General features: G+C 51.5%; 1 protein-coding gene across 1 annotated transcript in view; it reads right to left on the bottom strand.

Moving 5' to 3' along the window:
• Positions 1-7674: 7674 nt before the first annotated feature.
• HPCAL4 (hippocalcin like 4) overlaps positions 7675-12942 on the bottom strand; it is a 9003-nt gene continuing 3735 nt past the window's right edge. Inside the window, exons 2-4 of the mRNA XM_006768469.2 lie at positions 9968-10137; positions 9672-9887; positions 7675-8824 (exon numbers count right to left, since the gene is read on the bottom strand). Of these exons, the coding sequence (XP_006768532.1) occupies positions 8627-8824; positions 9672-9887; positions 9968-10129 (576 nt within the window). The 5' untranslated portion in view covers positions 10130-10137 and the 3' untranslated portion in view covers positions 7675-8626. The remainder of the gene's footprint in view (positions 8825-9671; positions 9888-9967; positions 10138-12942) is intronic.

The raw sequence follows: 12942 nt of genomic DNA, 5'->3' as shown, positions 1-12942 counted from the left end.
TCTGTGTGTGTGCATCAGAGGGTAGCTGGGCCCTCCTCCCTGACCGCCCCACTCCCGAAGCGAATGGGGTGCGGGTGGCGGGCTGGCCTCTCCGGCTCTCAGGTGAAGGGGGCCTGAAGCTGGGCTTGTGGATTTGGGATGGGGGAGGGGGAGGGACTGGCAACTTATTTCCCAGGATGATGAATCCCAAAGAAAAAATGAAAAGCTAGCTGTCCCCCGCCCCCAAGCTAACCTTGTTTCCCCCTCCGTTGCAAGGACCCGGGGGCCCCCTGAGCGGCGTCCCCTTCCCTCGAGTCCATTCCGCGGAGGGGGTGGCGGGTAGTGGATGCACAGCTCCGTCCACCAGCGGGAGCCGCTTCCGGCCGGGCGCACAGTGGCAGACCCAGCCCGGCAGCTCTTCCCCACTCGCGCAGAAGGGCCCTTGTCCGCGTCGGGACCAGGCTCTCTGCGTGCGGGGTGGGGGGACAGAGCTGAGAGACTCCTAGGGATTCTCTTTCCAGACCCGAGTTCTTGCTGGTCCCTCAAGAGCCAGCAGGGGGCGCGCACTCCCAGGCCCCACCTACCAAGCTTGGGTTGAGTCGTTAAGGGCTATGAAGTGGCTGGATGGAGGGTGGGTGGAAGACGAGCGCTGGAATCAGACTCCTGAACCACCCTCCTGGAGTCCCATGGCGAGCCTAGAGTGTGCACAGGTGGGTGGAAACAGCCGGAAAAAATACTGGCTTGGCCTGCAGGGCGTCTGCCTGGGACGGGGTACAGAATGGAGGGACCTGGACAGACTGCCTTCCTGGGAGGAACTAACCAAACCTTGTGTGGGAGGAAAGGGGAAATAATAACAATACAACGTTTTAGGGTTGGGGAAGTATGTCTTCACTTGCCCTTCTCAAGGCTTGGTGGATTGTTTCCATAGATGAGCCCAAACTCTCTCCCATCCTGCCTGCCCTTTGGCAATGTGACTTTGACATTTCTCCCAGCCAGCGGTGGGGTTGAATCTGAGTGCACTAATATCATGCTGTAGAAGGGATGTTATACAGTTCCCAAGCCTAAGCCTTCAGAGGCCTTGCAGATTCCGTTTTTGCCCTCTTGGGAGCCGGCTTAGGTAAAGAAGTCTGGATGTCCTGCCGGAAAGTCCACAGGGTGAGGTCGAGCGGCCCTGGAGGATAAGTAGCCAGTGGAGAACAGTAGTTTCCCCCCGAGACTGTCAGCATCAATTGCCAGACACATGAGTGGGCCGTCTTAGCTGTTTTAGCTCCAGCTCAGCTCCAGTGGGATGCTGCTGGATGAGTGACCCAGCCATAAAGCAGGAAAACCTCCCAGCTGAGCCTAGCCAACCCACAGAGTCATAAAACGAATAAAGTGTTGTTGTGTTAAGCACTAAGTTTTGGAGTGGCTTGTTACACAACAATAAATAATGAAACTCTAGGAAGGCGTCAATTATTCTCAGGTGCCTCGTGAAGGAGGAGGAGGAGGAGGAGGAGGAGGAGGAAGAAATCACTTAGGAGATCATATAGGTCAGTGACGGCGAACCTATGACACGCGTGTCAGAGGTGACACGCGAACTCATTTTTTTGGTTGATTTTTCTTTGTTAAATGGCATTTAAATATATAAAACAAATATCAAAAATATAAGTCTTTGTTTTACTATGGTTGCAAAGATCAAAAAATTTCTATATGTGACACGGCACCAGAGTTAAGTTAGGGTTTTTCAAAATGCTGACACGCCGAGCTCAAAAGGTTCGCCATCACTGAATAGGTGGTTACTTGGGTTGGGAGTGAGCACCTGATCCAAAGGTGAGCCATCCCCATGCTGTCCAGTGAACTTTGACCTGTGTGGCCTCGGTTGAAAAGTTGATCTGGGCCAGATTCCTCTTTTTCAAGAATTTGGAATTGGGGAACAGGGACTGGAAAGTCAGCCGCGAGTGTGGAAGCTGAGGATGCCGTGAAATGCAGTTGGCTTCCAAGAGACCTGGATGAGCCTTAGAGAGCTGTGAGCAGAATGAGCCGATCAGCAGGTAAAGATGGAAGAAGATGTGCAGAAGAGAGTCGAGACCCTACAAAAGAGGAACCATGCTGCCCTGAGAGGGAGCTACCTCTGATCCTGACAGTTTCTCGAGTCCCAGTTGAGGCTCTGGCTAACGTGCCCATCTCTAAATTTCCATGATATTCTCCACATCACTTCAACAAATGCCTCCCTGAAAAGTTGGTGGCTATTGGTTTCTTTGTTTTTTAAATATGTTTTTATTGGTTTTCAGAGAGGGGGGAAGGGAGAGGGATGGAGAGATAGAGACATTCTCCTGCTTCCTGCATGTCCCCTACTGGGGATCAAGCCCACAACCCAGGTATGTGCCCTGACCAGGAATCAAACAGGTGACATCTTGGTTCCTGGGTAGATGCTCAACCACTGAGCCACACCAGCTGGGCGCTGTTTTTATTTTACTTTTTTACTAGCAACCTTTCCCACTAGATTCTTCTAGTAACTGGCCCTGCCTCCCTGCCTCCCTGGTCATAGGAATAGGCATGTGGCCCAAGTCTGACCAACTGTAGAGCCCTATTTTCTTGGACACAGTGATTGAACCAAGGATGAGCATGTGGCCCAGCTGGGTCACTCTGCCATACTCTTATATTTGGATGCTTGGAGATTGGGCTCTTTCTTCTCTGGGGCAATGTGATCTGGGAACCCTCCTTTCTCTGAGGCAGGTGAAAGATCAGGGGGGATGCCCCCCTGGGGAGGAGAGTGAGGTCACAGAGAGGAAAAAGCGAAGCAGGGAGGGAGAGAAGGTGCAACGTTGAGCCTCTGGATCCAGCAGAGCCTGAACTTCCCAATTGCATGAGGCACTAGCCTCTCTTTTTGCTTGAGCTTGTTTGATTTTGTTTATTTGCAACCCAGAGCCTCAACTAGCCCGGTCTCCGTTACACGTTTGCCCAGCTCAGCTGACAGGGAATCGCATGATGAACTGTGTACACGTGAGGAGCCAACAGTTTGAAGTTTGGGAGGGCTCCACAGAGGAGATCATTGAGACGGGAGAGGGGCAATGGCTTGTGTACAGGCGCAGAAGCCTAAGAGATCCCTTAGGGAAATGGGGGGCAATTTGGGGTGCCTCAAATGCAGGGTGCAGGAGCGGGAGGGGGAGGAAGAACAGGCTTTTGAAGTCAGCAGGCAAAAGATCCTGCAAGGCCTTGGGGGAGGTTGATACTGAGGGGGGGGCGGGTGGAGCGGGGAGACTTCTGAAGAGTTGACATGGTCAGATTTATGCTTTAGGGCAGTAATGGCGAACCTATGACACACGTGTCAGAGGTGACACACAAACTCATATTTTTGGTTGATTTTTCTTTGTTAAATGGCATTTAAATATATAAAATAAATATCAAAAATATAAGTCTTTGTTTTACTATGGTTGCAAAGATCAAAAAATTTCTATATGTGACACGGCACCAGAGTAAGTTAGGGCTTTTCAAAATGCTGACACGCCGAGCTCAAAAGGTTCGCCATCACTGCTTTAGGGAGATCGCTCTGGGGCAGGTAGATGGTGCAGAGAGCCAGCCTGAGAGCAGGTGGACTCACCTGGGCTAGAGATGATGCGGGCTTAGGGGAAGTTTTAAGGAGATGGTAATCCAGGGCCTGTGCACTCCAAGACAGGAAGGAGGCAGGACTCCCCATCCCCCCAGTGTGGCTTCAGCCAGGAATGGCAGCCCCCAGCTCCCAGACTTCTGAGTCACCTCCTTAGGTTCAGGGTTGCCCTGAGGCCAGGTCAGCCTCCTTCCTCCGTCCTAATTGCTTCCTGCCAAGGCAGCTGGCCCCCTCCGCGTCCTTGAGAAAGCCCTTGTAAGAGCAATTGAGCGTTTCAGAAGGAAGCAGGCACCAGCAGCTGCCACTGCCCCCAACCCCAGGCAGGGGATAGTGCCCCTCTGACTACTGAGGGGTCTTCTGAGAGGAACATTCCACCACCAGCTCCCATCCCCAACCCTTTCCATATTTGGTCAGCGTAGGGGGTCTCAGGGCTTTGGGCGGGGCTCCTGTGAATGGTATAACAAACAAATTATGCTCTACTCAACCTCTGACCGCACTCCACTTGTCAAGCTGTGCATACGGCATGACAAGGCTGTGTTTGTTGAGAAGAAGGGGTATATTTTCCTAATTAGCCCAAAGATGCCACCATGGTCTGGCTGCATACTTACAGGGATGCTCCCCTCAGAGGGGATCCCTTTCCCTAATTAGTACATAGTGCACCGCATGGACCATTGTAACCCTGGAGAAGCCGAGCCCCACTATCTACTGCCACTAGCTTCCTTCTGGGGGAACTGCTCTGCCTGAAGACCCCGCATATCAGCACCTGGTCTGGCCATAGATGATTGGACCAAGGGGTCCCACCCAAAGCTAAGCTGAACCAATCAGATTATTTTGCTTTGGAACTGGAGCTAAGAGACACAGAGGGGCATTGTCATCGCTGGTGAGCCTTGATACAGAGTTAGGATGCAGCCACTTTGTGCAGGGAAACCCAGGAAGTCTGGAGAGAAACCCAGGAAAAGATGCAAATATTGCCAAGGGGATACGAGCCTGTGAGGCCCGGAGAAAAGAGAGAGGCCCATTCTCAGTTCTAGTTCCTGAAGGCCCAGTCGTTCTTGATTTTCCACCTTTAGGGTCCCTTGTAATCTGCTCACTCCTTTCTTTGAACTGTCAAGTGGGTCTGTTTCTAGGGTCCTTGCTAGAATAAGGACCTCCGTCCTAAGGCATTGCTGAGGTGCCTCCACGGTGTGAGCCCCCCCGCTGGCCCCTCACTCCCGCCCTCTCCCAGCTTAGAGAAGAGCAGGAACCCTCGGCACAGTCACACCTTTTATTCACTGTCAGTGAAAACACACACACACACACCACAGCACAGGGTGGAACAGCGAGGACAGTCACTGTGGGCACAGCCAGGGCAGTACATCCATAGGGGACAGGGCCAGAGTGGTGAATGAGTTGGGAGCACCCCTGTGCCACCCATCCCCCCTCCTGCCCCAGGCCTCAACACTCCCAGAGCCTCCACCAAGTAGGAAGGGCCAGATACCCTGAGAGGCCTGGTCCTGCCCCCACACTCTGGCAAAGGGAAAAGAAAACCCTGACAATCTCAGAGAGAAAAATCCCAATTTTTTTCAAAACTGATGAATAAAATATGTAGAAAATATATCCTTGCCCCCACAGTGATCGCTAAAGCCAGTACAAAGCCTCGCCCAGGGTGGGTCTTCAGGAAATATTTGCTGCTTTAGTAAATTTTTGTGTAAAAATTTACAGTGTCAGCTTACTACCTTGCTTAGAAACCCCAGGTATTCTCCCCTCCCCTCCCTCTCTTTCTCTCTCTCTCACTCTCAAAATTCATTTCTATCTCTAGGGACTCTGCCATTGTCAGAAAAAGATAAAGTGCCTTTGCTTATGGGCTTCCTTTTCCTTAATTTTTGATTTAAGGTAGGTTACGTAATCCTGACGATAGCTCAAAGGACTGCAGTGGCCATCTGAAGTAGCCCTTGTTGATGATTTTTAGAGATAAGAAGGAGCTCATCAGTTGGACCAAAGATTGAATGAGGACAGAATACAGTTAGAAGATAGATTTGGAATCGTGCAATTCAGAGTCGCTGCAAGAAGATACAGAACTTCAAAGGAGAGTCTGGATATATCATCGTCTTAACTGTCTGTATATTTTTGAGTCTATGTGAGTCGTACTTCCATCTCTGCTAACCTTGTGCTCTGTGACAAGTCCCTCTCAGCTGGGGCAGAGATGGGAGGACTGCCTCTCTTCTCACAGCAGGGCCAGTGCTCTACCACCGGAGCTCCCCAGCAGCGTCCTTGGGACATCAGGAGCATGTGGGAGCCAGGCCTGGCCTGTCTATGGCTCCTCCCATTAGCAATGCCGGTCGCTGGCCTGGCATTATGTATTCGGCACTGCTGGGTCTTTGGCCTCACCAGCAAGTATCAGCTAGGGATGTGTGTCCAAAAGCTTGGAGTGATCAAACACGCCCTCACAGGTAGGACTTGCCTACCAGCTGGGAAAACAAAAGCAGTTCTCTCAGGGAGGAAGTCCTTGGTAGAGATAGTGCACGATGCTTCCAGGGTTCCGAGTCAGAGGCCTCCTAGGACAGCACTGATTTGTAGGCAGAGCTACCCAGAACAGAAAACAAGGCGCTCGAAAATGTGGGGACTTCACCCCAGCTCCTATTTCTTTTTGGAAGACCACAGCTTCAGGAACTTCTTAGCAGGAAGCTTGTAAAAGACCAAACTAACTTAGCTTGTCGTCCCCCCTCCCCGCCCCCCGCTTCCCCCGCCAACCTCTATGCAACTCAGAGTCAAATAAATGAGTAGGGGAGAGACTCTGAAGGGAAGAACCTGCTTAGAGTCTTGGGTTCAAGTCTTGGCACTGTGCCACCTCCTGACTCTGGGCCTTTGCACATGAGACTCCCCTTCTCTGTGCCTCGGCCTCCAAGTCTGGAGAAAGGAAATGGGAAATGAAATCCCCATTTCCCTAGGCTGTGAGCGTAGAATAAGATGGGGTGGATGGCAAGCCTTTGAAAGCCATGAAGTTCTGTGTGATTGGGAGTTGAGTTAGATTCAACGTTTGGGGGATGGGAACCCCACTTTGTAAAAAGCCTTCCATTGGAAGTGTCAGCTGAGCCAGGCTATTGAGTATGTGGGGTGCCGACTGACAGCACAAGATATACCTCATGGCCAGCTCCTGAGCAATGGAACATCCTTTGAGGCGTTACTGGATAAAAGCCTACTGGTTACTGCCTGAGGATTTGAGTTCCCTAGCCTTGGTAACAGGCAGGTCATGGGCAGGATAGAAAGAGGTGGCAATCCAGTGGCCTCGCTACCTCCAAGAGCAGCAAGAAGGAAGGCCCAGTAGAGTTTTGGACCAAAGGTCCACATCCCCAAGATGAGAGGACATCCCGCAGAGAGAGAGGACAGGTGAACACTCAGAAGTAAAAGACAAGCTCCATCGCTTCCCTGCAGGTACAATCCGCAGCCCCAGCTCAGCGACCATTCCCTGTTCCCACCCTGGGCTGACACCACCTGTGTACTAGACTGTTTTCACCAGCAGTTCAAGAGGAAGTCAACTGTCACTGCACATGAAAGCTAATTTCTGATCACAAGTATAGGAGAAAGTAAAGGGAAAGACTTAAAGAAGCAAGATGAACTGTCTAGCAGTCAAAGCATGCAGCTATATAGCTCATGGATCCAAAATCGGAAAGCAGACATTGGGAAGCAAAGCCAGTGCACTTAGAAGATGATGAATTACCTGCCCGATTTAGGATTTGGAGTTAGAAAAAGCTTTTCAAACGGAGCATGCCCAGCACATGTTTAGGCATTTGGTCCATAAATGCAGCCTGGCACCTAAACACTGGCCAGATGGCTCTTCTTCTAGCTCCTTCTACTTCGGTAGCAGTGAAAGAACAAGCCCATCCTTGAAACTAGATCAAATCCAGAAAGGAACTACCAAGATGTGGGAAATACACAGTCTCACTCTCAGCGAACCTTGTTTTTGTGTTTCTGAAGACAGCACCTAACCAGACTAACAGAGTTGCTCACGGAATTGAAAAAGATCAGTAAAAAGGAAGCATTAGAAGCTGCTGATGGCAACAGCTCAGGATTTAGCTTGATAAGAAAAAGTGTTTTCTGGTGAGTTTGGTGGTGTTTCCCTCTTGTTTTTTTCTCTCAGCTCTTTTTCCCCATGAAAATTAGCATTTCTGTATTCATTTTATTATTTTATAAGAAATCAAGTAATATAGAGTATGTTTTAATACCCTAAACTAATAAAATTACTTTAGCTCCTTTTAAGGGTACTAAAAAAAATTAGGTATTGCATAAATTTCAATTTTTCTTAAAACTTCCACTTACATGGTTCTTAGACTTCCAAACACTTCATTTATCCTCCTGCAGCTCTGCATAGAATGGAGTGGAAAGATTTAATAGTTCCTCTCAAACTAACCAGCCTTACCCACCCTGTGCTCAGCTGTGTTCAACGTCTCTGACCACTGGAAGCCTGCCTCACTGTGTGAGCTTCCGGAGGGCACAGAATGTGTCCTGTAGACTACCATATCCTTAGCACCTAGAGGTGCCTGACATTGAACAGGGGTTCAATGACTGTTAGCTGAAGAAAGGACTGAATGAACGCTTCAAAGACAGGAGCCAAAAGAGCCAGGGAGAGTTGAGGGAACAGGGCAGAGACCACCTGTAAGGGACCTGGGTCCTTAATAAAGGACAGACCCAATTTGGCCCTTTAACTGGGGTGTGTGGAACCACATCTTATAAAATATAACCCCAGGAAGAACGGACTTTCAAAGCAGAACCCAGCCTCCCTCCTTAACCCTGCCTATAGGGGCAAAGCTAACTCCCCTTTGCCCAGTGGATGTTAGTTCTGGGCCAAGACTGGGGGTGGGTCTAGACCACAGGACACCTGAGGATCTCTCTTTTCCAGGGTGAAGTGTTCCCTCAAAGATCTTGATTGAGGGGAGCAGGGGCTTGGGCAGAGGGGTGGGTGGGCCAGAAAATGAGGCTGGAGTACCCCTGCCCCTAGGGAAGGGCCAGCCAGAGAGGTCATGGGGTTGGGAGGTGGCCCCGCTCCTCCTGGCCAGGGCCCAGCCCCTCACCAGCCTTTGCTCTCTACTTCTGCATGTCACACTGCAGCAGCAGCACAATGGATGGGTCACTCTTGGCTGCCTCCTTGAACTCCTCCAGAGTAATCTGGTCATCCTTATCCTGGTCCATCTTCTTGAAGATCTTGTCCACACGCTGCTGGGGCGTGAGCCCATCCTGGTTCATGCGCATCATGATCACGGTGCCCACCATCTTGTAGATAGCCTGGTGGGGCACAGGGGGCAGGAGGATTGGGGGTGAGTGAAGGGGGTTTGGGAGTGGGCAGGGAGAACACTGGGAAATGGGGAGGATGCTGGAAGGTGATGTGATGTATGGTCGTTAAGACTGGATATTTAATGAGCATCTCACACTAACATGTCTAAAACCCAACTCTTCACTTTCCACCTGCTCCTCCCCAGGCATTCATTTCCTGTCTCAGGAAATAGCAAATTCATTCTTCGAGTTGTTCAAAAACCTTGACACTATTCTTGACTCTCCTCTCATACCCATGTCCAATCCTTCAGTGAATCTCGTCCCCTCTAATTTTGCAATCAATCCCAATAAATCCCATATCCAACCACTTCTACTGACCCTCCATGGCTGTCACTTCCATCACATCCTGACTGGGCTGCTGTGAAGTCTCCTAACTCTAGTCTCCTTGCTTCCCATGAAAGCAGGAACTCTGAACAGCGCCTGGCACAGGACAGGCATTCAATACACATTTGTTGAAAGAACAAGGAGCTAAAAGAACTTAGGCTCTGGGGTCAGACTCCCTGGATTTGAATCATGAACCACCACTAGCTACGTTCCCTCATCTGTAAAATGGGGTTTCTGACAGTACCTGCCCTCCAGGGTGGTTGGGTAAAGGACTTAGCACAAGGCCTGTCCAACACCACGCTCCCAACCCCTGCTAGTGGCCTGGGAAGCGGGGTGGCGGAGAGGTGGGTGCAGCGAGGACGCTCCTGAGGCCCGAGGAGCTGGCTGGAGAGGGCGGTGCAGAGAAGGGCCTGGCGGCGAAGACAGGGGGCGCGCCACCCCGCACACCCCCGCCTCTGGGTCCGCCCCAGCGCACCTCGATGATCTCCAGCATCTCCAAGCGCGTGATGCGCCCGTCGCCGTCCAGGTCGTACATCTCAAAGGCCCAGTTGAGTTTCTGCTCGAAGCTGCCGCGGGAAGTGACAGAAAGGGCGCAGATGAACTCCCGAAAGTCGATGGTGCCATCGCCGTTCTTGTCGAAGGTGCGGAAAGCGTGCTGAGCAAACTTGGAGGCATCGCCGTACGGGAAGAACTGTGGAGGGGACGCAGGGAGTTAGGGCGCTCGCCCCCCAGGTGCCCGGCCCCGCCCCCACGCGCACCGGGCCCGCCCACCTTGATGTAGAGCTGCTGGAACTCCTCCAGGTTGAGGATGCCGCTGGGGCAGTCCTTCAGGAAGCCCTTGTACCACTGCTTCAGCTCCTGCTCGCTGAACTCGGTGTTCTGAACCAGGTCCTCCAGCACCTCCGGGGCCAGCTTGCTGTTGGTCTTCCCCATGGCGGGGCCTGGGGGACAGGCGCAAGCAGCGGTCCTCCAAGTCCCCGTAAAACAGGGTTCCCTTTCTCTACAAAAGCTCCCTCCCATAACAAACCCACATTTCCACAGCCAGGATCCCTCCCTCCACAGCTGGTTGGGTATCCCTCTTCTCACCACCACCCTCAACCAGCCCCATCTTCCTACAGCTGAGCTCTCCCCTTCACCACATCCCTTCCCATAGGAGCTCCTACCGCCCCTCTCCGCCCCTCTCCCAGAAAACTGGGTGCAGGTTTCCAGGATTTCTAGCCTTTCAGGTCTCTGCTCCCCTCCTTTTCACTGACAGGGGCTGCATGCCACAATCTTCATCCTCTCTTACCATTTACACCTTCCATAGCTCCCCACACCCATAGAATAAAGTCTTAATTCTCTCCTTGCTTTTCAGAGCTTTCACACTCAGCCCTACCTGCCTCTGTAGGCTCCTCTCCTACCAGGGACCCAAGGCGGGTTCCTCCTGTGTCCCCCTGGTACCACCTCCCAACTTCTTCAAGGCCTTCCAGGCCATCCCAGCGGGAAGCTTCTCTCCCTCTTTCTTCTGTACAAATAGAAGTCATAGCTAGTAGCACTGATGACCCTGATTTGATTCTGCTTTCTGTTAGTTCATTCATTCCCTGAGCATTTATTGAGGCTGACTGTGTGCTAGGCCCTGTGCTAGTCATGGGGATAAAGTAGACACAAGCCCACTTTCAGTAACTCATAATTAGGTCAAAGAGGCAGGTAGGCAGCTGATTGTAAAGGGCCTTCAATCCATGTCAAGAAGTTCAGCCTTTACCTGGAGGGGTTTTAAAGCAAGAGCTAGGAAGATAGCATTCCTTCCACAGCGCTTACAGAATGCTCACGATATAGCAGGTCCTGACCTAGGTGCTGGGAACTCAGGGAGAAGGAATGTGTTTGAGAATTTTTCCTTTGGTTACAGTATGCAAGAAGACTTGGGTGGGGGAAGGTATGGAGAGCAGAGAGGGATCTGCTGCATAGTTCAGATGAGAGATGATGACGTGAGGGTAAGGGATGTGAAGAGATGGGGATGGACTGAGAACTGTCAGGAGTGGGCACTGGCAGGACTTGGTAACTGAGTGGATGTGAGAGGGACGGAGGAGTTTAGGCGGATGCTCAGATTTGGGTTTGAGTGGATGGAGATGGTGTATGCTGAGAAGCAAGTTTGGGGCAGATGAAGAGTCAGTGCTCAGCTGGAACGTGAGCCCCTCGGGTAGCCTGTGTCAGAAGAAGTGTTTGCAGAGCAACCCTCTCCGGGAAGCGTGGTCACAGTGATGCCCCACTGGGCCCTGGATGAACACTCCGGTCTGAACTCCGTGGGAGGAATGTCCCTCCAGAGCTTGAGTTTCCCAGGACATGGCCTGGGAGGTGACTTGGACCTGCTTGGAGTCTGGAAGGGCCCCAGAATCCAATTGCAGGGTAGCCTGCCATGAAGATACTCTAGAAAAGGAAGCGCTCAGGCCAGAAAAAGGAACGCCCCTTTTACGGCCCAACCTAGGCCAGTGTGGCTTCTAATCTTTACTGCCGAGAGCACCATAAACAGAGGTTGGTCTGTCCCATGTCCCCTCCTTTGCTGCCTGGCTTCCAGTTAGTTACAAGATATCTCTGGGCCTCAGATTCCTCCCACGGGCCATGAGGAAGATCAAGGAGCAATGGGGGTGGCTACATCCTCCCCTACCTACCACCCTCAGAGGATGAGAAATCCTGTATTCCCTCAGGAGAAGCCATGGGGGGGTTGGGGGGGAGGCCACCTTCAGAAACCTGGAATTGTCAGGTTCAAAACAGTTGCACTGGGGCAAGAGTCAAGGACACTTCTAGAACACCATGGGCAGAAGGAAGTAGGCTCCTAACCCAGCTGCCTCCTCCTCAAGTCCAAAGTACATTGAAGACTCAGGGTATAGTCAAGGAAGCTAGAGAACACAGAGGTGGACGTGTCTGATGGGGGAGGCAGAGCCTCTTCCGCTGTCTCCTGTGGAATGTGTCTGAGTGTCTGCATCAGGTGCAGGGTGTGGGTGGGAGCGTGTCAATGTATGAGATTGCAAGTCTGTCAGAGAGCACTGTCTCTGTGTGTCATAGTGTCTGTGTAGCTCCCACCTTCTGCCCCTGTTCCCCTCCCTCCCACAATTCTGTGTCTCCTGGGGCCATACCTGTTCTTGGCCCCCATTTGGTCCCAGGCCCACCAAGGACTATGTCTTCATCTCCTTTCTCCTTATTCCCTCTATTGCTTTTAGATTGGTAGGCCAAAACTGGCAGTGCCCTTTAAGATCATCCCCTTATGTTAGTGAAAACCCAAAGAGAGGAGAAAACCAGCTTGAGTTACACAGCAGGTCAGTGGAAGATCTCAGATGAGCACCTAAGCTGAATCCATGCTAACTGCCTGAACCACTCCCTCCAAATCATGGCCACTCTATCCAATGCAAGCCTTCTCCACTCCTACCTGCCTTTTGGGAAAAACCATAGCTCTGATCTGCCTCTTAGCCTCAGTGGGACCATCTTACTGAGCTCCAGGTCACAGTAGCTGACACCCTTTGGAGTAGCCCACTAGCACCTCTAACCCAGTACATCTACAACCAGACTCATCTTCAACCTGTGGCTGTCCTCTCTCCATCACTCCTTCCCACCCTTGTCCCAGGGGGGGAATGCCATCTTAGATTTGGGTTTGAGTGGGTCCCTTCTCTTTTTCCCTAGGTCCAACTTGCCACCAAGTCCTATTGTTCCTTCTTTTTTAAAAAAAAAAATGTTTTTATTGATTTCAGACAGGAAGGGAGAAGGAGAAAGACAGA

The sequence above is a fragment of the Myotis davidii genome, unplaced genomic scaffold, assembly GCF_000327345.1.
Source record: "Myotis davidii unplaced genomic scaffold, ASM32734v1 scaffold2763, whole genome shotgun sequence".
Classification (NCBI taxonomy): Eukaryota; Metazoa; Chordata; class Mammalia; order Chiroptera; family Vespertilionidae; genus Myotis; species Myotis davidii.
The sequence above is the reverse complement of the archived record's forward strand: the minus strand, read 5'-3'. Positions and strand labels throughout refer to the sequence as shown.